Here is a 24,058-nt window from a genome sequence, read left to right on the forward strand (position 1 = left end):
TCATATTTAAGTAACCCGGTAGCCTTCTACAATGAGGGACTAGCATGATGGAGGAGGGAAGAGCAGTGGATATTGTTTACTTCAATTTTATTAAGCTTTTGACACTGTCTCCCAAAACAGCCTAACAGACCAACTGGGAAAATGTGGGTTAGATAAGTGAACAGGGAGGTGTACTGAAAACTAGCCAAATGGACAGGCCCAGAGAATGCTGATCAGTGGCACAAAGTCCAGTTGGACATCAGTGACCAGTGGTGTTCTCCAGGAGTCAATCCTGGGGTCACCCATCTGCAAGGTAGGTCTGCAAAAAAGGACATGGAGATCCTGGCGGGCAAGAAATTGAGCATCAACCAGCAATGTACAGTCATGATAAAGAATGCCAACAGAATCCTGGGCTGCATTAGGAGCATTGTTGCCAGCAGGTCAAGGGAGGTGATCCTTTCCCTTTATTCAGCACTGGTGAGGCCATACCTGAACTCCAGTTCTGGGCTCGCCAATGCAAAAGATACATGGACATGCTAGACGAAGTCCATCAAAGGGCCTCAAAGATGATTAAGGGACTAGAGCATCTCTCCTTTGAGGAAAGGCTCAGAGAGCTGGGACTGTTCAGCCTGGAGAAGAGAATGCTCAGAGAGGGATCTTATCAATGTATATAAATACCTGAAGGGACAGAATGAAGAAGTAGCAGACAGACTCTTTCCAGTGGTGCCCAGTGCCAAGACAAGAGCCAGTGAGCACAAACTGACATACAGGCAGTTCCATCTGAACACAAGAAAACACTTTTTCGCTGTGGGAGTGTTCAAACACTGGCACAGGTTGGCCAGGGAGGGAGCCTCCATCCCTGGGGATATTCAAAACCCAACCGGACACTCTCCTGGGTGGACTGCTGTACCTGACCTTTCTTGAGGAGGTGGTTGGACCAGGTGACCAAGAGGTCCTTTCTCATCTTGCCATCTCATCCCAATGAGACAGCAAGAGAGGCTGTCACATTGCTACCTGCCTCAGCAAACCCCTTGTTTCCCCAGTGCCAGAAAACATCCTACTTCAATGGCAGCAAAGAGGACCCAGTCAGGCCATGCTTCTTAAGGTGCCACTTCACACTACCCCCTATCCTCACCCTCCTGGATGGGAACACCCTCCAAAATAATCCACTGGTTGAATCAAGGGCCTCCCATAGGTTTGTGGCCTCTGAATTTGCCCAAAGCACGCAGACCCTTACCTAACTCACCCCAAACACTGTCACTGTTACAGATGGGAGAACGCATGCTGGGGCCATAAGTCCAGAGACCTTGGAATAACTGTGGCACTTGAGCACTCAGAGACTCTATCCTTTGGCCCTAGTTATCAAAATACAAACCTGTCTTTAACTGGCACTTGGGATCCCTGTGCTTCCCTGTGGGAAGAGAAGACCCAGATCGCAAAGCAGGAGCTAGCCTGAGGAGCCATCAGGTGTTGCTTCCCCTATCACAGGGCTCTGCATGGGTGGTTCCAGAGATTCCCTGATTGTGAGGGCTGGCCGATGCCAGCACGCTTGAGTCCCTTCCCCCTTCTCAGAGCGCAGTTCACTGAGTTAAGGAGTTTAGCTAGCCATCTCCAAAGTCAACTACTTCACTGAAAAGGGCTTTTGTGAAAAAAGCTTTTGTGAAAAAAGCTAGAAGTAAGGACCTGCTCCTCCTTCCCCTGGAAAGCTGCTTTTAAGCTGCGCCTTTACCACTGGCTACCTGGCAGCTGTGCAGCAGCTACATCTGCGCCCAGTCTTATTCCTTCAGTTCTGCCCCTGATGGGACCCACTGACCCGACCTCCAGGCTTGACTTCAGACTTCCCTGTCTCTGCAGACATGCTGGGTCTGTGGCCTCAGCAAGCAATGGACTGTCACTATCTCCAGACCGGAGTCTTATCCTGACTTTCTACTGAGCATCCTGCACAAAGAGGTGCCTGCTGCCCAGGACCCTGCAATGGTCTCTGGGGTGACAGGATTTGCAAAGGGAAACAGGGTGCATGAGAAGGCAGTGGAGGGCTTGAGGAGCACCTGAGGGCATAGGGAGGGCTCTGGCATGAAAGGGAAAGCAGATGTAGGACACTGGGATGCACCGCAAAGAAAATGGGGGGGCTCTAGGCAGCACCAGCAGGAAAATGGAGCAGTCTGAGGTGTACAGGAGGGAAATTGGAGGCATCCGAAGGTGCACCTTCTTTTGGGTGCACCAAAAGGTAAATGAAGTGATTCTTAGGGCATGAGAGGACCAAATGTAAGCCTCTGGGTTGCACCAGAGAGCAAAGAAAAGACCTTGGTGAGCATTAGAAGGCACATCAAAAACATTTATTCGATTCTGTGTGCATGCAGATCCCCTCCACGCAGTCTTTATTCCCCGACATGCCACTCTGGTCCCTTCCATTCTTCTCTATGCATGCTCAGGCTCCCTCTGTTCCCCCCTGTGGACCCTCAGTTACCCCCCATTCCCTTTTGAGTGCTTGTACATCCTCTCTTCTCCCCTACCTGTGCCTTGGAACCCTGCAGTTCCCATCCATGCATGCTCAGATCTCCTGCACTCCCCTTTGGGCACCCCCCAGTCCCTGCTATCCTTTCTGAGTGCCTTACATCCAAACCTTGCCCCGTCTATGTGTTTTCAAATTCCCCCTGTTCCCTTCTGGGTGCTTCTGGGTCCCCTCAGACTCATTCTGTTCACTTCCAAGCGCTCTCAGATGCTCTCCATTCCTATCAAGCTGCTTTCATACCCTCTCTGTTCCCCTCATTGTGCTCTCTTGGAACCCCTCCGCTGTCCTCCTTGCACAAACCGATGCCCTCCAGTCCCCAGCTTGTGTGCTCCGGGGTCCCCCATTTCCCTCTGTATGCAAACAGATCTCTTCTGTTCCCCTCCTTGAATATGCAGATCTCCTCTGTTCCTCTCAGTGTCTGCTTTAGTGCTGACTTCTCCCCTTTGTGCACACTCACATCCCTCTTTTCCATGACAAGTGCCCTCAGATTCCGACTGTTACCCTCCATGAACACTCAGATCCCACCCGTCCCTTCTCTGGGTGGTCAGTTCCTATGGCTTCCACCATCAGATCCCTTCCAGTCCCTTTGCGCGCTTTCAGTTCCCCTCCATTTTCCCTCCACGCACACTCAGATCCCCACCATTCCCTCTCCATGCACACAGGGTCAAGCTTTCTCCTTTCCCCTCTGTGCACGTTCAGACCTTGCCATTCCCCCTCTGTACATGCTCAGATCCCCATTGCTGCCCTCCATCTGCCCAGTTTCGCTTCATTCCTGGGCAGACACTTGCTTTCCTCTGTAGCCATCCTGCATGACCAGTCTCCCAAACTACAGAAACCTTTTAGGCAGTGTCTTTCAGCAGGCCCATGCAGCTGCCTCCTTGCAGATCAGGACCGTGGCCCACTGGGGAATAGAGACCTCTCCCGCTTCCCCCAGACAGAGATCACCTCTGCCACAACCCTCTGCCTGCTGTCATGCAGTCTGGAAAACACCAACCGCTCCAAATACTGTCCCTTAACAGTCAGTCTTTCTGGGAGTCTCGGGGCTGCTCTGACTTCCCCACTGAGAGCTAGTCTGGGCTTATCAAAAGCACATTAAACAAGAACCAATTGACCTGGCAGCACCCTGCTGAAATGGTGGGAGGTGGGGATGTCCCCAGTGTTTGCTCACCATAGTGGTTGGTGACTGGCATTCAAGTGTTTATTTACTGAGCTGCACTCTCCAAAGCTCCCAAATATGCTGTTCCCAGGGGAAATTCCATCCAAAGAGCTAAGCACTCACAGAAGAGACCATTCCAAGGACTCTTGCTGGCACGGGCGTTATTTTCTTTGCTGCTTGGGAAGCTACGCACCTAGAACCACAGGCACCTTCATCTCAGCTTGTGTTTTTTAAGGGCACAAAGGAAACCCAGCCTGATTCCCTCCTCCAGGAGAAAGGAAGTCGGGAGTGGGGCAGGACCCACTCACCCCACCCACTGCAGAGGGCACTACAAATGCCTCTGTGAGACCCGTCTCTCCACAGCTTTGCACTCCAGAGGGCATTCCCGCCTGGACGCCATGGGTGAGTACTGGGCTGGGAAGTGGGGTGCTCCTCGATCATGGTGGGACGAGCACAGGTAGGGCAGCCCAGCAACAGGAAGAGGCTCCGTGCACTGGTCCTTGCATGCCGATGGGGAGCAGTGGCACCCGTACCCTCTGAGGGCAGGCTCACCGGCCACCCCTTTGAACACCGGTAGTTTGTGCCCTGCTTTCTGGATCACCCCAGCCAGTCCCCTGCTTCAGGGGCCAGGAATGAAACTTGGCTCAGTTATTTGTTGGGTGCTTTGTTCCACCCAAAACTCTCTCATGCATGACTTTTCAGGAGATAGTCAAGGGGAAAAGGAAAGGTTGTCTACACCTTGGGCAAAAGAGTTGGCAAGCTTTCCAGCTTGCACAGACCAGTCTGATGGTGCCCAGCATGCATCTCACATGGTCGTGTTACACTGTGCAGTGCTGGAGCCATCGTATTTCCCGCCTCTCTGGATGGAGGGTCACATCTCATCTTTTCTCCATCTTTTCCCTTTCTAGCAGCCCAGTGCCTTCTACTCCTTGCTTGCGTGCTGGTCTTGGCTGCCCCAGGCCACTCCAGGCATATACAAACCCTAAATATCTTCAAGAAATCTCCCTCCAACACTTCGGCGAGTGCTCTGAAGAAAACCAGTATGTAGCATCCGGTGGGCATTGCTCTCACCAGCCCCTTTCAGTTCCTTGGTCTGGGTCAGTCCTGGCTGGTGAACAGCCTCAGCCCGTGCTCTGGGCCAGTGGAGGCTTTGTAAAATGACGCTTGGGAGAGGGTGTGTTATGATGTCTCAGATCCGAATCACTCCTCCATAGTGTATACAGGCAGGTGGGCTGGGGAGAGGTGGCATCAACGCCAGGCTTTGTCCAGCTAGGGAGAGGAGCTCTGCCCATCTGATAGGATGACCTTAACTGCAGTGGGAGGTCCTGCAGCAAGCGAGCATGGGGACACCACACCCGTCAGCTCAGGGGGCATCCAGTGTTTTGTGCTCATGTGCAGCCAGCTCCGGGTGGGGTAGGGCCCTATGCCGTCCCTAGCCCTGGCCCTGCTCCAGGATGGAGGATGGTGGATGTGAGGATGTGTACTCAGTGCAGGCTGCAGTGCTCTGTGTGTGTGTGTCTGTGTCTGTGTGTGCACTGTCCAGACTGGTAAGGGTGTCTGTGTGCTTGAAGGTGTCATTTTATTCCTGTTCCCTCAGTCATAGGCAGAGGCAAGGTCCTCTTCACCTTCCTCCCCAACATGACCCTGTTTTAGTGACACAACCCCTTTTTCAGGAGATCCAAAGGAGCCCACTAGTGCCCATATCAATCTCCTAGCCTGATACCAGTATAGCCCAGTGGGTCTGGGGCCTTTCACTGGGGCTGCCTCCTGTTAGGTGTCCCATGTGGAAGAGGAACAGAGGGCTAAGGCCAGCTCACTCTCGCCTCCAGCCAAGCACATTGACCTCTCTGGGCTGGGACAGCTGATTATCCCCCAGGTACTCTGGCCAGATGTCCCTCTATCCTGCCACAGGGTGAAACATGGTCTTGTCCTGTTGCACAAGCTTTTTTTAAATCACCCTCTCTCCTGCCCCAGGTTGGCCCAGGGACTGCAGCGAGATTCCCACTGGCAGCCCCAGTGACGTCTACATCATCCAGCCCACTGGCCTGCACCCCATCATGGTGTACTGCGAAATGAATGTGGCGGGTGGGGGCTGGACGGTCATCCAGAGGAACCGTCAGGGCACAGAGATCACCTGGGCTGAGTCCTGGAACACCTACAAGTACGGCTTTGGGAACGTGCGCAGCGAGTACTGGCTAGGCACTGAGTACATCCATCAGATCTCCAGGCAGAAGGTCTACCAGGTCAGGTTTGTCATCTGGGATGCCTCAAACACCATGAAGTTTGCAGACTACAGCCTCTTCAGCCTGGAAGATGAGTCCCATGGCTACCGGCTGACACTGGGAACGTACTCTGGGACAGCAGAGGATGCCATGGACTCAGACAATCCCAGGAATGTGCACAACAGCATGAAGTTCTCCACAAAAGATCGGGATCAGGACACTTACAGAGGGAACTGTGCCTCCCGGTCTGGGGGCGGGTGGTGGTACTCAGCATGTTATTCTGTACAGCTGAACATGAAGGGGGGCATAACGTGGGGCAGCCTGTGCAACGGGAACTGCAAAGCTTCTGCCATCCTCATCAAACCAGCTCCGTACCACTAGTACTCTTTCCAGCTCCTGTCTGAACTGGGCACATGGTCAGACCAGTGCCCTGCAGGGACCCGTTTTGCTGGCTAGGGGTGAATAGGGTTGTTCCTGTACATCAAGAGCTGTTTTCTTCTCCTCTTCTCTTGAAAATTAGCAAAGCTTCCTGCTTTGTCTCTGGCCTTTAACTTGTGGTGGGTTTTTAGGGCTTATTATTCAAACAAGTCTTTATAAACTGTGGTTTCCAAGCATGTTCCTTATGGGGAGAAAATTATGCTCAGAAACCTAAAAACCTCCTGATCCAACAAAGTCTTATTCTCTTTAAGCTTTGTGGGATAGATTACTTCAGCAGAAAAAGATCAGTCATCACTAGATAACCTGATCTAAGCTGCTCTGGGCCCAGGCAGGCCATGTATGCACCATATTCCTGCTGTAATCTGTGTTCACCCTGCAGAATAAAATTGCTTTCAGAATCTGCACAAACATTTGCAAATGTCCTTCTTTTCTTTGGGAGCTTCTCATAACTGCTGATAGCTTCTTGCCAGGAGTAAACCTGAGGCTCCTGGTGCAGTGAGAAAAGGCTTTCAAAGGGAAAATTTATCATAAGACTCAAATGAGGAATTAAAGACAAAGCTTTCACTTAAAGAAGAAACTTGGGTTTCAAGGTGGGTATCTTTCAAAAAGGGAATGCAGTACCACATGGCCAAGAGCAAGCACTGAGGGCAGAAGGGAAGAGCTCGGTTCAGCCCTACCAGCCATGACCTGGAGCTAACCAGAGACAGCTGGCCAGGCCAGCATCGTCCTGCCTTGTGAACCTTGTGAATGGTGGCCCAGGCCTTGGGAGGTGACTGGAAGAACGGACAGGGAAGAAAGGGCAACAGCACTGCAAGGCCACGCAGCATTGCATGGTTGGGATATCTGGGGCAGGTTTAAGAGCTGAGGCAGCCTGGATTAGCTTGGGTCCATATCGGCTTGCTCCAGTATGGTGATCTCTGTGCACTGGATAGCTCAACAGTGGACATGGTACCCGTGATGTGGTCTCCCAGTGCTGAGCAGAAGGGAGTGATGTCCTGCTGGCTGTACTCTTGCTAATACAGCCCAGGATGCAGGTCACCTTCAACACTGCATTGCTGACTCCTGAGCAAATTGCTGTTTACCAGGAACCTGCAGCCCTTTTATGTCAAGCGTCTCCCCTCCATTTGCATCCAGGCTGGAGTGCAAATGATTTTTTAAAGCAGCAGACATATCTCTCAGTCCAGAAATACTACTCTCAAGTCAGCGTAAACTGGGAAGCCTTTCTCAACTAGCAGCACCCTCCTACATTCATCTCACCATGCATCAGGACTGCAGGCCCACCAATGGCTCCAGGGCAGCCAAGGCTGGCTGTGCAGCCTCTTCAGGAACACGGCCCTGCCATAGCTCCCAGGGTGCCCTGGGACCTCAGTTACATATCTTGACCTGAGAGTGCCAAGTTGTTCAGGATTCACAGCCATAAGCCTTCCTTGGGCTCAGCTTTTCTTCCAAAGACAGAGGAGAGGAACCGTGACTTCTTTCAAGCCCTAAGTTCAAACTTCTCTCCACCACAAAGGAGATCCATAGCCACATTCCCTCTCTGTGTCAAAGTACGATCGGACTGACTTACCCGCATCTCTCATGCCCTCAGGGAGCCCACCACCCTCTCCACATGCCAATCCATGGTGGTTTCTTCCCTTTCCCAGTGTAGAGCAACCACACAGCCATGGACAGGGGCAAACTATGGGCAAAGGTTTTGCAAAATACTGGGCTTTGCTGACTCTGTTAGTTAATCATAGCCTTACAGCCACGGTTCAGTGCGCAGTGGCTGGAACAAGTGACCGGAAGCACCATTGTGTCCAGAGGCCTGAGGACCAAACCACAGACAGAATTAGGTACAACAGCTGTGTTCAGCTGTGTACAGCAACCATACCAAAGGGAGAAAAGCTTGTGCTACATGCTGATGCTGGGGTCGTCAGCAGCAGGGAGAATGCATGTCAGGCCTTTCACTGTGGAACATTGAAATATTTCAGGAGAAAAAAAAAAAGCTAAATCGGCACAAATGCCCTGCATGCCGCATCAGCTCTGCACCAGCTCAGCCTGGGAGCAGAATCAGCTCCACAGTTGACCTGGCCCAGCACTGCCTGAGCAAATCATCTTCAAAGTAGCAGCCACCACACCAGCCCTGGGAGAGGTGAGCTCTGCATGTCCCAGGGATATCTGACATCCCTTGGGCAGCTGTGTCTCCTTGCCCAGGAGAGGACCTGCATAATACACCTTCTTTCCCCCAGGTCCACCACCCTGAGGTCTGGACAGAGTGATCCCCCCACGCTTCCGTGCAGTGTCACGGCAGCAGGTAGACACAAGGCAGCAAAGTCTGGCTCCAGGGTTTATTGCAGCTGATTTCTCCCACCATGGGTAGCAGAGCTGTGGGGCATGTGGGGCCCGGGGAGGGAGCAGGGCCTGAGCAAAGCAGGAATAGACCGATTGCACAGGGAAGGGAACTTGCACCGTTTCCCCCTCCCCAGGACAGGATGGGCGCACCCACCCCAAAGCAGTGCCTGCGTCCCAGTGCTGGCCAGCACCGTGGCACTGGGCGAAGCTGCCCGCATGCCCAGGGCTCCGGGCGATTGCTCCTGAGCCCCGGAGCCGCTGTCTTTCAGCTGGTGGTGGTGCAGGAGCTGCAGGCAGCGCAGGACGTGCACTGGGGCTGGCGCAGGGCTGTTGGCAGGCGTGGGAAGGGGGCACTGAGCTGGGGATGGGGCATTCCCGCAGGCTCCCGGGGGGGCTGGGCACTGCAGCATGGTCAGCACACGTCTGTGGGTTTGACCAGGATGAGGGAGGATGCACAGTCGCCATTATCGCAGAATCCTGGCCAAAGGATTTTTTTTTTGGCATTGAGCAGGATGTTCTGGCACTTGTCGTACCACCAGCCCCCGTAGCTGTTGGCACAGTTCCCGCTGTACTGGTCCTGGTCCCTGTCGGTTGTGCTGAACTTCATGTTGTCGTGTATGCCCCCCTTCTTAGGGTAATAGCTGGTCAGGTAGTCATCCCCATCACCAGAAAACCGGCCCAGCCTCAGTGGGTACCCACTAGCCTCACTCTCCACCCTGAAGATGTCGTACTCGGCGTAATGGGTGATGTTGGCTTTATTCCGCACGATGAAGCGGACCTTGTAGGTGCCCTGCTGCGTCAGCAGGTGCAGGTACTCGGTGCCCAGCCAGTGATCGCCCCGCACGTTCCCAAAGCCATACTTGTAGGTGGTCCAGGATTGCTTCCATGTGATCTCAGTGTCATGAGAGTTTCTCTGGACAACAGTCCAGCCCTTGCCTTCGGTGTCCATGTCACACCACACCACCCGTGGGGGTGACCGTGCTGGCTGGATGACGTACACCCCGCTGGGGCTGTTCTTGCGAAGATGGCTGCAGTCTGCGGGGAACCCTGTGACAGCAGCAGTGGCAAACAGATGGTGAGGTGGGAGAGAGAAGGGTCATATGAGTCTGTCAGGACAACAAGGAGCTCCTTGTCCTGGGAGTGAGGACTCAGGACAAAAAGGGCTGTTTTTTTCTGTGGTCTACTCCACAGTGTAGAGTAGCTTTTCCGCAGCGCAACCAAAGGTCTCTAAGTCAGTGGCCCTGGTAAGAGCCCTAGGATCTATTTCTCATGACTTCCTATTTCATTTGGAGCCTTCTAATGCATCTGGCTGAGAGAAGAGGGAAAAAAATCTTCCAGGTGCCAGTGATGTCCTCCAAGTATGTCTGGCCCTCACACAAGGCCCTTGATACATTAAGCTGAGCTCTTGCAAGGATCAGAACTGTCCAAAATGCTGCACTGAATGAGGATGTGTAATGAAAATTTATGTTTTCCCTGGGGGTCATGGTATTGCAAAAGAATCATAGAATGGTTTGTGTTGGAAGGGACCTTAAAGATCATCTTGTTCCAACCCCCCTGCCCTGCGCAGGGACACCTCACACTTGATCAGGTTGCTCAAAGTCCCATCCAACCTGGCCTTGAACCCCTCCAGGGATGGGGCAGCCACAGCTTCTCTGGGCAACCTGGGCCAGGGGCTCACCACCCTCACAGCAAAGAATTTCTTCCTAAAGTTCTACCTTGATTTCATACGCATTTCTTCCTCCAGCTTATTGCAGTTTATCTCTTAGCAGGACTGATCTGTCATGACTTACTTGCTAAACTCATTTGCTGACTAATTTTTTTTTCTTGTTTTTTGTCTGATGAGGGACAATTTGCTGTGGGTAATTCCAATTCAGCCCATGAAATTTTGCTTTTCTCAGGCACACGGGCCTTGCAGGGAGTGTCAACTTCCCTTGCAGGGAGGAAGGGAATACTCCTAATCCAACAACAGCTGAAAAAAACCCAAAATGGTGGGAGGATCTCTCCTAGAACTGAAGTGTAAAAAGACATAAGCACCAGAGAGCAATCCCAGCATGGTGCCACCAAGGGGATGAGGATGGCTTGACAAGTGGCAGGCTGCTTACCTTACAAGCCACAGCCCAGGGGTTTTTGTGAGAGTCCTTATGTTGCGCATCAGCCCGGGTGCATGCTGGCTTTCCTAGCACTTAGCAGACCTGACTGTCAGTGCTGAGCTAGGGAGACACTATCCTGCTGTGCCCCTCAGTGCCCAGTCCGTTCCCCCACCCACTCCATACTCACCACTCCGGGAGCCGGCAGTGGGTGCTGCTGGGCCAGCACTTGCGCAAAGGAGAAGCATCGCCACCACTGTGGGTAGGAGGACAAGGTCCCCACGGAGCCAACTTGTCCCAGCCTGGAACCCTGAGGAGGAAAGGGCCCACCATTAGGATCCCTGGGCAGCCCCCTCTGTCCTTTCTGTTGGCCCCCGGGGAGCTCGGACCAGCGGAGGCAGAGCCACAGGGCACAAGCAGGACCAGGGGGCTCCTGGGGTGGTGGGAACTGCAGCTTTGGTGCACGCTCTGCCCCTGCAGGGGTGAAGCAAGGTGAGAAATGGCCTTGTCACCCTCCTGATCAGCCCCTTCCCGGCACCAGACAGAAACCTGCAGACCTGTTCTCGGAACCTGCAGCCCAAGGGTAGCTAAGAGAGGACAAAGACACAGCTAGATCTGGGGAGAGCAGTCTGCCAGGAGGGAGGTATCCAAGAAACAGTTCTTTTTGGAGTGATCATGCTTAAGCCTTTTATATAAGCCACTCCAGCCAGATGACAGCTAGTGGGAAACCAGATACAAAGGATGTATTGGACAGATACCGTCTCCCAAGCAGACAGCAGGAAGTCTCCTGGGCCCACATAGTGACACAAGCCCAAACCCTCTGTGCTGGCCACCAGCACACTCTGCACCCTGCACTAACTCAATTACTGGGGAGATGCCATCATGCCTGGGGAAGGACTCCTATGCAACCACATGCCACACGCATTGGTCAGTAAGGGAAAGGACCAAGTTTAAATCTAGGTCTCCACATTAGCCTCTCTTCATAGGACATGGGAATACAGGGCAGAGGTAGCCTGGGGAAAGCACAAGCTGGCACCAAGCATGTGTGTGGTTTGGTTCTTTGGTATTGCACCCCTTCTGCTACCAGGGAGCCTGGAAGCATGCCTCACCCAGGCAACGTCGTGGCTGCTGCCCTGCTAACTATCTTGGGCCTTTGTATACTCACCCTGGTCAGATCTTGTTTGAGCCCAGCACCACACATGAATGCAGTGTGCCACTGGGAAGATAACTCACCCATCACAACAGCACAGCTGAGCAGAGAGCAGGAGTCCAGTAGTGTACCCTCCCATGCCAAACTTTCCACAGTGACTTTATAGGCACTGCACACACCCACTTGTGTTCGCACTTGTTGTTTGTAGAGGCACAAGGAGGCACTTGCAGACTGTGACTCGAGCAGTTTTCAGATCCCATGACAGCACAACTAAAGCCCCTGAGGGGAGGGAGGCATGCCTCTCCAGCCAGAGAAGTATAAAATAATCGGCTCCATGATGAGGGATTTCAATTATTGACTCTCCCAGCTACAAACACTACATATGAATTGCTCACTTGGAACAAATTCTGGAGAGCCATGATCAAACTGAAGTGGAGAGACCTAGCTTTTTAAGGACATACACACAGAAACTGGCAAAGGAAGAGAGATTAGGTCTCCTATTTTGCCCAGTCCCAAGGTGACCTTGGAAAGATGAGGACAAGTCCTCAAGAGACATGCCTGCTTGCTAACTCTCTGCTGGAAGGTTTCAGGATCAGTCATTGGGCTGGAACCTGTGTCTAGCAGCCAGAAGTCACTGTATATACAGTGTCCCCCAGCACCCCAATCTGCATGCTTGGGCTTCAGGTAACAAACCTGGGCAAGGGCTCCAGGTAACAACCATAGCCCTGTGGGTCTCTTTGCTACTCTCCTTCCCAATCCTTGTCTTTGGCCTGGTGACACCCTGCAGATCCACCCCCAACTCTCAGCCCCAGCAATGTTGACTAGGGGTTGTTTCCTCTACAGGAGCAAAATGCTCACAGGACAGACTGTTTGGGAGGGCTGTTCTTCATGACAGAAGGTGCAGACAGCTCCATCGCCTTGGCCAGCCAATTTTAAGAGGATAAAGATGTGGCCCTTCTACTTCTCCTTTGTTTTTTGAGACTCACCAGATGTCTTCTGCATAGCACAGCTTTAAACCTGGTGTTCACAACAAGCCAGTGTCAAGCTGAGGCTCCCACCAAACTTTTCATACTGCAGGAGCCCACATCAAGCAGTGCAACTTGCAGGTCTGGATGGACAGCAGCATCCATAACTCTCCAAGGTAAGGGATCCCTGGATCAACTTCCATCTGAACCCTTAGATCTCACTAGTGCTTGATTGGTTTGAGGTTGGGAGCCCTTGTCCACAGCCTCTACAATTTGGAAGAACGATACAAGCTGCACTCACAAGTCCATGGAGGAAGGGCCCACGCTGCCCTGGGAAGAAGGACCCCAGGCAGAGAGGCCATGTACACTTTCTGTGGGGGCAGGGGAAGTGGGTGACTTAGGGACTTCCATGAACTGTCTCCAGAGCTAATGCCAGCACTGAGCAATGCAACCCCTTGGGGTGTGCTGGGGTGCCTGTTCTGGGGCTGCAGGCAGGCTGCTGCTGTTGCTGAGCCACCACTGGGATCACTGCTGGCAACAGGGCTGACAGATACAGCAGGCACATGGGCCCCACAAGTCATGCAGAGGAAGTCCTCCCCTGCCCCTGTGTACAGCAGGCTCCACTGGGCTGCTCCAAATAGATGTAAATGGTATTTCCTTCAAAGAAACGGTGTGTCAACAGGAGAGCTTATCTACACTCCAGCAGAGACCCTGGGTTTGACTTTAGCTCAAATGCTCCAGGGGACGGTGTCTTCAAAGCTGTCAAAAAAAGGTTTTCTAGATCATGCTGACATAAGACCTCGTTCTAAGAAAACAGGTCCTAGAGGACCTCTGAACAGATACAGGTTGAAGGCAGAGCTGAGGACAAAAACCAGAGGTTGCACTCCAGAGAGGGAGAGCAGGGGCCACCATCCAGGGCTCAAGAGGGAACGAAGGCATGAGCCAGCTCTCTGGGAGCAGCAAAGGTGGGCTGCTCCCCATGGGCAGGCAAACCACAAGCCAAGGGTGAAGCCTGAGGAAGCAATGCCCTTGCTGGCGGGGCTCCGTCCCGCCAGGTCTGAGTGTTGGCAACAGCTCCAGGCAAGGCGAGCAGTCAATTGCATCCGAGATCCTGAACAAAAGGACACAGTGCAAAAGGCAGGGCTGGAGATAAGCTACAACATGGATTTGAGCGGTCCATCCAGGAAATAAGCTATCTATCTACAGGTCCAAGATCCATCCAGAAAACAAGGACAGAGCGGGGACTGGAGACCAGTACTCACACAGAGTGGTAAGATTAGGACTGAAGGCCCAGGGCCCACCTGAAACAGGCCTCATGGGCCCAGGTGAAGGTCTCAGGTAGGACTGGTCACCAGCCATTAAGGCCTACTGGGGCACTCAGAGCCATGATAGTAGCAGTTGATGCTGAAAGAGCAAATCACCCTGGCGTGGCGGGGCTGCACAGGTCTCTCATGCTCCATAGGTCCTCAGGCGTTTGCTGTAGCTCTTTGGGCTCACAGAATGGCTTCTTAAGGCATGTTCTGCTGCAGCCACCTCTGCATCTTGCAGAAGGCCTGGTGCCATGACTGTGTTCCTGCAGAAATACAGAGGCGTAAGGGCTGGAGTCGGGGGGGTCTTCAGATAACCGGGGAAACACAGGGTAACTGAGACCAAGAAGACTTCCAAATGTCTGATCTTGAGGCCAAAGCAGGGACAACTTAGAATGGGTTGCTTAGGGTCATGTCTGGGTCAGTTGTAAATATGTCAAGGAAAGGAGGTCTCACAACTTCTCTTTTTATTTTTTTTTTCAGTTTGGAACACTTTCAGGCTAAATTTTTTTATCTAATTCTAATTGCCCTCCTTTCCTTTATGTCCACTGCCTCTCATCCTATCCCTGTGTGCCTCCAAGGACATTCATAGAATCACAGGGTGATAGAATAATTTAGGTTGGGAGGGACCTCTGGAGGCCATCTAGTCCAACCCTGCTCAAAGCAGACCTAAAAAATCGGGTCCTTATGCAGTCAAGTCTTGAACACCTCTAAGGACAGAAATTCCGCAGCCTCCCTCTGGGCACCTGTTTCAGTGTTTGACCAACCTCATCTAAAAAAAAGTTCCTATTTCTAACTGGAATTTCCACGTTCCAACTTAGATTCATTGCTTCTTATCCCACCACCGTGACCCTCCTTGAACAGTCTGGCTCCATGTTCTCTGTATCCTCCCATGAGGTAGTTGTAGTCAGCAATAAGACCTCCCCGTTGCCCGCTCTTTTCCAGGAGGAGCAACACAGTTCTCTCAGATTCTCCCAACGTATCCTGAGGTCCAGGCCCCTGACCAGTCTGGTGGCCTTCGCTGGACTGGCTCCAGTCTGTCAATATGTTTCGTGTAATGAGGGGTCCAAAATGAGACACAGTGCTCTGAGGAGCCTGACTCTATCTGCTCTCCACCCTCCCACCAGTTAGCTGCAGGCAGCAGCAACAAGATCCCACCTCAGCCTTCCCTTCTCCGGGCTGAACAAGCCTATCTTTCTTAGCTTGTCCACATATATCATGTGCTCCTGCCTCGACTGTCTTGGTGATCTTTGCTGGACAACTCCTGGAGTTTTAGTCACTGTTGTGAACAGGGGAGCCCCACAGAGGACACAGCACTCCAGCTGTCATCTCACACGTGGAAGTGAATAATCCCTTCCCTCATCCTCCTGACAGCATTTTTCCAGGTGCAGCCCAGGATGCAGCAATAAACAGATCTGTGCCACAGCTGTGGCTCTTTCAGTGTCAAACATATACTGAGCAGAAGCTGGGCCCCAGGACAGAGGGGATTTCTCTGAAACCCCTCTATGGCCTTTCCCCTGCCTGCTTTGCACATCCTAACCCAAACACTGGCCACAGCCTCCTGGAAAAGCCACCTGGGGACTGGAAGCTGTTGGTGAGGCTCTGCTGAGGGTTGCTGCCTGCCTTTGCTTGCGCTTACTGTTGAGCAGATGCAGCAGTGCAGCAGGGCATGCAGAGCAGCCCCCACAACCCTTCCCCTGCAATGCTGCAAGCAAACAGCTTGTGACAAAAGCACTCCCTGCTCCTCCGCAGGCTCTGGGCATCTTATGCTATCCAGCACAAGGTGGATACTGGCATAAAGGATTCCTCATAACTCAGATTACAGAGGGTATCGATCCCTAGGAAAAGGAAGGTCTAGCATTTTCTGTAAGAAAGCCATGGCGTAAGTGCTCCTGGTAGCAGAGAAGGGCTTGAAGTGAGACCATTTTACATCAGTGTCACATCACAATTCCCAAAACTCCCTTGTGACTGCTGCAAGGGCCGCAGAGCCAGGGGAGACCACAGTGTTTATTGCTCAAGAGGCAACGTGGTAGTGGCAGGCCAGGCACGTCAGGAGGCACCTGGAGTGGCACTTTCTGAAGTTCAGTGCACAATTTGACAGGAACACTAGAGTACCTCTTCCCTAAGGGTCTAATGGGGTCCCCATTGGCTGTTGGATCCAATGCCTGCTCTGGAGAGAGCCATTTACGCATGATGTTTGATTTCCATCTGGGAGAAGGAATGTCATCTGGGTATTTACTTTTGAGTTGAAATGTGCAGAGGTGCCCAGAGGATGCCGTTCCCCGGGAAAACCCTGCCAGGGCAGGGGGGCAGCCAGGCACTGTAAATCACGGTTGTTTTAAGGCATTCACTTGTTGGCACTAAATTATTTGCTTTGCCTCTCAAAAAAGCCCTTCACCTTTGTGAGACACAGCCTTCATTGTCTGAGGACATATCACTTAATGATGAAGAGCAAATAAGCCATAAACCACTAGCCTGTTGCCAACCAGAGGACAAGTGCTGTGGTGTGGGTCTCGTGCCTCCACCCCCCCTTGCCTGCTGAGCCCTATAACTGTCAGGGTGACCCCTCCAGCCAGGCCAAACCCGCTCGGCTTCCCACTCCGCGGGGTCCCTGCAGAGACGGCATGGGTGAGTGTGGGATGGGATGGGAGGGCACGGCACTGCTGTGCGTGGCTGCAAGTCGCAGGGCATCCTGGCCCTTAGTCTTCTGCAGGGCTCCCTTCTCCCCACACCCTTGCCATCCCAGCGCTAAGTCCATTATATTTTCTGGACTCACTGTGCCCTGGGCTGGGAACTAGAACAGGATTCTGCATGTTCTGCTATTTTCAAGCTGTGTCAGTATAGCCCTGGAGCATCAGATCACCCATTTTACAGGCCTCATATTTACCAAACATTCTTTGTAATTTTCAGTTCTCCAAGGAAAGTATTAAATGCTCTAGAATAGAAAGTGGATTTTTTAGATATTCTTGCTTAAGCAGCAATATTGAACAGGTATAAAGATCTGGAGGTTAGATGCTCAAAAGCACACTGCTGCCCCCAGGAGAATGCCCAGGAGAGGCTGATCTCCTCCTCTGCATTTCCTTCCTACCCAGACCTTTCATGACTGTTCATGGGGAAAGAGGTCAGCAGCGGATAGAGCATTGCTTCTCTGGTGGCCTAAAGAAGAGATGTCTTTAAGCATGCCTCTAAACACCAGTGTATCAAGACACTAAATGTTAGGTAGGAATTGAGAAGCACATCAGCTGTACTGAAATGTGTTTAAAAGACCTTTGGTGTAAAACTGTAACCAGCGCAAATGATTGTTTGGCTCTGAGCATTCCCAGAAAGGTGTGCTTGTCTCTAGGGTGGCTGCAATCGCACACAGCGATTCCAGGTCGGCATCATGGATTGTTTTCCTTCTCAGCCATCTCAGGGGATGGTGCCAAACCCAAGTATCCTGCAGCAGTACAATACGTTTGGCTCTGCTCCTTTTCAAACTTTGTGGAGGGATCACATTGGTAATCATGAGCTTCACATTGGTAATCATGAGCTATGTGTCTCATATCAGGAACAGATTTCCCCGTGGGCAGGTGTCCCCACAATGCCCCACTGTCTAGGAATCATGATAAACTTTCTATTATTTTATTTAGATTTAACATTGCAAAAAGTGTGGTGGTTTCTCTAGCTGATCTGAATGAGAACAAACCTGAGCAGCTGACTACATATGGAAATTTTGAAGTAGCCATATAACAATATAAAGGACATAATTTGCACCAGCCAGACAGTAATTCCTGAAAGTTTGTGCTGCCCCTCTCAGTCCCGCTGCTTTCATGCAGAGCAGAGAGATACACGCAGCCCTGCTTGGGGCTTGTTCCCAACCCAGACATCAGGGCTCTCCCCACAAACCTGGACTGGAGGCAGGCGTAGTCCCAGCTTACCCCACGTGAGTGTGTCACAGGAGCACGATGGCAGCTGGGAGGAGATTCCTCCCTCCATGCTCACTCTGTTATCTCCAGCTTGTTGTCTCCAGCCCCAAGACCTCATTTTTCCTAGGATTTCTGATAACAGTCACTTTGGGTTTCGACCAGGTTTTCACATTTCTTCTGTCTCAGAAACCACCAACAGTAGGTGCCACTGCTAATATCTCCTGCCAATGAGTATATGACAGCTCATCTACGTGACTGAATTGGGGCTTATGGCTCCAAGAGGGAGCTCCACACCTAAAGAATTTTGTTTTCCTATTTTACTCTGCAAGTAAAGGAGTCAAATGGGAGTGATGGCTCTCTAATGGAAGAGTTATGATCTCTTTCTTCTTTTTCCAATCTCTTCCCATTTCAGCTACCCAGCGCCTTTGTCTCCTGCTTTTCACCTGCCTGCTGGCCCTGGCAGCATCTCTTCCTGCCTTTGACATAAAAAACTTGCATCTCCTCAATGGCACACTGGATGAAATTCTGAATGTTCCCCCAGAGTCCTCTCAGCTCAGTAAGTATACCAGCACAGTAGGGAGTGGCAAACAAGGTCATGTTCAATCAGATCGCACACAGACCTCCGCACTTACCCAAACACACCCCTGGAATGTGGAGGAAGGACTAAATACTGCTCTATGTGTGGGGAAATGCCAATGCAACGTAGGCTGTCTTACTGGAACAAGAATCCTCTCAGAGTCATCCTCTGCGTACTATCTGTCTCTTCTCCTCTCTAGCATGAAGTTCTTCTGCCCATAAGTGAGTCCAATAGTCCAAAGCCCAGGGGAAGGGACAGGTTTGGCCTCATTGGCAGCAAGACCGAGCCAAGGGTGTTTTGGGGCATGGGCTCTTCCTTGAAGAAGAGAAGCAGTGTTAAAGCTGTTAAGGCAAAAAATCACAGTGTGTTTTGAGGACATGGAGAACAGTACCCACCTCTGGTCAGCAGAGAACTGATTTCAAGAGAGAACTGAATACAAAGAGGAACTAGGTGAAGTTACTACAAAGAATCTAAACTATTGTCACTGGCGCAGAGCAGCCATCCAGATGATGGCACAGAGCAACTTACAAAAACTAGGGTATATTGGAGCAATGAGGACGCCTCTGAGAAATGTTCCAGGAATAAAACTGGGGGCTGTGGGTAGAACATAATAGAAAGAGATGGTTCTTTTCCAAGGTAGGAAGAAGAGTTCTTGGCAGAAAAGCACAAGGTTCAAGTGTTTGATGCTGGCCTTTGCTGTAGAAGTCAGGTGTCAGGAAATTGCCAACACAGGGAGCACCTGTGACTAAGACAAGAGCTCGGGCTTCACCAAGAACTGCAAGTTTGAGTTGAGAAAGGGGATGTGCTCTGGGCTTCACACTCATCTCTTACTCAGACCACTGGTAGGGTGCTCTGAAAACATAAGCAGCCTGAATGCAAATTGAATAAGCAGGGAGGCACACCAGAGAAGGCAGGCTAACATTTGAAAGCCTTGACTTGTGGAGGCGTGCTTCCAAATGGATGGGAAGTGAAGGCAGAAAGGAGCAGGGGAAGACTGTGGCTTACAAAACACGAGTGAACAGCTTCATATGGCTGTAGTAACAGTAAATACCATGGTAGGAAAGTCCTCCAGACCGTGTTACATGAGTGTTCCCACTCCACGCAGGCTCAGGCCATTCAGCACGTTCACTGGTGGGCTTCAAGACACGTTTGGAGGAATTCAAAAGGAAAGGGGCTCAAAAATATTGCAGGCAGTCTGTGTCCGTGAAGGTTGAAGGACTGAATGGTTTAGCCCCCAAATCAGAAAACCATGGAGGAGGAAATGACAGCAATATTATAGTCTGTCTGCAGGAAAAATGTACTCTGGGTGTAGTAAGAAAAGGAATGGGCTTCTACACAGTGCGAGAGGCTTAAGTTAAACACTTCATAAGGGCAAGGATAGGAAAGCACCAGCTGAGAGTGAAAGCAGGGAGCAGATATTTGAGGATGTCGGAGACCAACAGCTGCAGGGTTAGGTGTCTGTTTCAGAGAGGGGACAGGAATGTTTTTTGTGATTCCATAAGCTTGTGATTCCTTCCTCTGTTTTATAGCCATCAGTGGATACACACAAGATGGCCTTGCAAAAAAATTACATTAATTCACTCTAAACCATCCTCTTGTCCAGCAACAACCTTCAGATTCCCTTCTGAGACACCTGAACAGAGCCCCTCTCCCAGCTCCCGATACCTGCACCAGTTTTCCTGTGTCTGCTCTCATGTTTCTTCCCCCTCTAATCCCTCTTCTTCCTGAGTCCCTTCCAAACTGCTTATACTGCACTTTAACAATCATATTTCCAGTGTTGCCACCACCATTCAGGGTCTTTCTCACCATGGAACTACCTGCCCCATTCTAACACCGTGTAAATTCCCTCAAACTATCAACTGGCTGATACCTGAAATGGTAAAGTCTCTCTAGATAAGGAGCAACAACAGAAAAACAGGAATATCATCTGTTGAAAATCGTGCTCTCGCAGCAAGCATTTGACATGTCTACTCTCAATACTCTGTTCTTGTTAATTCAGATAATGGTGGCGAACATGTTCGACAGGTCAGAGACATTGCCCCCCACCCACCGGCAGGCCATGGTAAGTCTGTTCTCAAGGAGTACATCTTCTCATAAGGTTTCACCATTGCCAGGAGCCCAGAGGCTCATGAAGAGCTCTCAGCCACCTTAGCCCATGTCCTACGTGTTCACTGGTTCCTCCCAGGAAAAATGTTGATTTTCTGACAGGCTACAGAGGTGCCACAGCCCATAACCTCAGGGGGAATCTATTACCAGCCGTGTCCTGGACTCAGTAGTTGATGAGGATCTTTAGCATGGGGAATTTTCCACCTAAATACCAAAACTGGACCATGATGGTTCATTGTTGGCCTTTGGGAAGTGGCGACTGGTTATTTTCCTATTTTCACTATACAGTTGATGAGAAGACTGGGTAAGACAGGGACTAACTGTGTTACTGAACTGAGTCAACGTTACCACATAGGGCCACAAGACACACGGCTTTACTTGGGTAGGAATAACCAGTAGCAGAGGCACCGGGAGCAGAGCAAGGCCCTTCCCAGAAGTGTGTAGGTGCATTCAGCTGTGTGTTGTATAAGGAGCTGACACTGTAGAGCACGGAAAGACCATAACCAACTCAAACAAGTCAGGAAGTCTCTAAAGAGATACTCAGGTAAATCCAGAGAAAACCGATGGATTTGCCCTATTGAGATGACAAAGGCTGATGGATATCTTGATCACACTCTCTCCAGGGTTTCTGAGATTATTATAAAGCTCTAAAGCCTCCATGCTGTAACAGCAAATGGCTTTATGACCCTGATATGCATTTGTTTGTGTGGTAATATGTCACCTGCATGCTACAGGCAAATCACCACAGACTGAATTCAACTAGGCTAGGGTGCATTGTGTGCTGGGTGAAGGCAATGTCTGGCTCGGTCTCACCAGGCCAAAACATTTTGGTAGCGTGTCCCTGTCAGTTTGAATCCTGTCTTTGGAAGATATGAAGCCCAACTCTTACACTGATCATTCCAATACTTTGATTTAATCCCGTGAGCACATGGCAGGAATGCAGCCCAAGAACGTGTGTGCAGTAAGACATAGGCACAAAGGAAATGTCAGGTGCTTTCAGTGTCTCATTGTGTAGGATTTAATAAACATTTCCTGCCCCAGGTTGGCCCAAGGACTGCAGTGAGATCCCCGCTAGCAGCCGCAGTGGTATCTACATTATTCAGCCAAAAGGGCTCCACCACCTCGTGGTGTACTGTGAAATGAATGTGACGGGCGGGGGCTGGACGGTCATCCAGAGGAACCAGAAAGACACACCGGTCACCTGGGCCGAGTCCTGGAGCACCTACAAGTACGGCTTTGGGAGCGTGCGCAGCGAGTACTGGCTGGGCACCGAGTACATCCATCAGATCTCCAAGCAGAAGGTCTACCAGGTCAGGTTTGTCATCCAGGACTCCACAGACAACACCAATTTTGCGGACTACAACCTCTTCAGTGTGGAAGATGAGTCCCACGGCTATCGGCTGAGGCTGGGAGCCTACTCAGGGATGGCAGGGGATGCCATGACCTCAGACAATCCCAAGACTATGCACGACAACATGAAGTTCTCTACAAAGGATCGGGATCAGGACACTTACAGTAAGAACTGTGCCTACAGCTATGAGGGTGGGTGGTGGTACTCGGCGTGTTATTCTGTACGGCTGAATTTCAAGGGCGGCATGACATGGGGCAGCCTGTGCAAAGGGAACTGCAAATCCTCCCTTATCCTCATAAAACCAGCTACGTATTGTTAGTGCTTCTTCCCGCTCCTGTCCACACTGGACGCTCTGCAAAGGCTCTGCATGGCCAAAGAGCTTGAGCCTTTCTGGAGCAGACGGGGGAGCCCAAGAGTAGTATGGTTTTAATGAAATGTCACTTTCCATTTCCCCTCTCTGTGTGCAGGCTCCCCCTCTGCTTAGCTCTTCTCCCCTGTGCTTGCCAATGATTCCCTGTTATTATGTTCCTAATCAAGAATAAAAAAAATCACTTGTGAAATTTGTGGATTCCGTATGTACCTTCACTGCGGGAGGAAGACACTCAGCCCTTGAGTGACTTTTCATCGGAGATTCTTAGCTGCCTCCCGAACTCATAGCAAGCAAAAAAGCTACATGCCACACATTTCCATGTACTCTGTGCCTCTCTGCTGCATCTGGTAAAGCATCCCAATAAATTTGCTTCCTGGAGCTCATTCTCCATTAATGAACATCTGTTCAGCATCTCTGGTGTGCTCCCTCCGAGAGGCAAGAAATCCCATGTCAGGTGCTAGGACTGGAGCCTTGGGGCTAGTCACATTGAGACGAAGGCTCTACAGAGGGACCTGGACAGGCTGGATCGATGGGCCAAGGCCAACTGTATGAGGTTTAATAAGGCCAAGTGCCAGGTCCTGCATTTCGGTCACAACAACCCCAAGCAACGCTACAGGCTTGGGGAAGAGTGGCTGGAAAGCTACCCAGCAGAAAAGGACCAGGTGGTGCTGGTGGATGGCCAGCTTAACATGGGCCAGCAGTGTGCCCAGGTGGCCAAGAAGGCCAACAGCATTCTGGCTTGTATCAGGAATAACGTGGCCAGCAGGAGTAGGGAAGGGATCGTGCCTCTGTACTTGGCACTGGTGAGGCCTCACCTCGAGTGCTGTGTTCAGTTCTGGGCCCCTCTGTACAAGAGGGACATTGAAGTGCTGGAGTGTGTCCAGAGGAGAGCTACCGGGCTGGTGAGGGGTCTGGAGACCAGGTCATATGAGGAGAGGCTGAGGGAGCTCGGCATGTTTAGCTTGGGGAAGAGGAGGCTGAGGGGAGACCTCATTGCCCTCTACAACTACCTGAAAAGAGGTTGGAGAGAGGTGGGTGTTGGCCTCTTCTCCCAGGTGAATAATGACAGGACCAGAGGAAATGGTCTGAAGTTGCGGCAGGGGAGGTTTAGATTAGATATTAGGAAGAATGACTTTACTGAAAGAGTGGTCAGGCACCGGAACAGCCTGCCCAGGGAGGTGGTTAAGTCACCATCCCTAGAGGGATTCAAGAAACATCTAGATTTGGCACTTCAGGGCACGCTCTAGTGGCCGAGATTGTAGGGGTTTGGTTGGTTTTTTGTGTGTGTGTATGGTTGGACTCGATGATCTCAAAGGTCCTTTCCAACCACAAAGATTCTATGATTCTATGAAGGACCTGGGATCTGCACAAAAGGTTCTGGGTTCAGAAGGGACCTGGCACATGGGAGAACTCTTCCCACATCGTCACCATGTTCACAGTCCAGGGTCAAAAGCTGTAGCAATGTCCTGGTGCCAAGGCCCCGCCCCTGCTGGGGGGCTGCATCTATAAGGATTTGTCGCTACCTGTCGGTCTGCACAGTCATGCTTTGATCCTGCAAAAACGTGATGTGCAAGTCATCAGTAGACCTGTCTGCTGTGACTA

At 51.3% G+C, this 24,058-nt stretch overlaps 3 protein-coding genes across 3 annotated transcripts; 2 read left to right on the forward strand and 1 right to left on the reverse strand.

The window, feature by feature from the left end:
* Positions 1-4,045: 4,045 nt before the first annotated feature.
* LOC134518393 (fibrinogen-like protein 1-like protein) lies at positions 4,046-6,432 on the forward strand. The gene is made up of 3 exons (XM_063341134.1): positions 4,046-4,104; positions 4,479-4,687; positions 5,622-6,432. Exons 1-3 carry the CDS (start codon positions 4,046-4,048, stop codon positions 6,248-6,250), a joined length of 897 nt encoding a protein of 298 aa, XP_063197204.1. The 3' UTR covers positions 6,251-6,432.
* A 2,260-nt stretch (positions 6,433-8,692) lies between these two features.
* LOC134518664 (fibrinogen-like protein 1-like protein) lies at positions 8,693-11,992 on the reverse strand. Its single transcript, XM_063341716.1, has 3 exons — positions 11,959-11,992; positions 10,916-11,035; positions 8,693-9,685 (listed from the first exon to the last, which is right to left on the reverse strand). Exons 1-3 carry the CDS (start codon positions 11,960-11,962, stop codon positions 9,051-9,053), a joined length of 759 nt encoding a protein of 252 aa, XP_063197786.1. The 5' UTR covers positions 11,963-11,992; the 3' UTR covers positions 8,693-9,050.
* A 4,696-nt stretch (positions 11,993-16,688) lies between these two features.
* On the forward strand, positions 16,689-22,595 carry LOC134518687 (fibrinogen-like protein 1-like protein). Its single transcript, XM_063341783.1, has 4 exons — positions 16,689-16,775; positions 18,465-18,608; positions 20,629-20,691; positions 21,777-22,595. The coding sequence occupies exons 1-4, from the start codon at positions 16,772-16,774 to the stop codon at positions 22,403-22,405; spliced, it is 840 nt and encodes a 279-aa protein (XP_063197853.1). The 5' UTR covers positions 16,689-16,771; the 3' UTR covers positions 22,406-22,595.
* Positions 22,596-24,058: the final 1,463 nt, after the last annotated feature.

The sequence above is a fragment of the Chroicocephalus ridibundus genome, chromosome 7 (genome assembly GCF_963924245.1).
Source record: "Chroicocephalus ridibundus chromosome 7, bChrRid1.1, whole genome shotgun sequence".
NCBI lineage: Eukaryota > Metazoa > Chordata > Aves > Charadriiformes > Laridae > Chroicocephalus > Chroicocephalus ridibundus.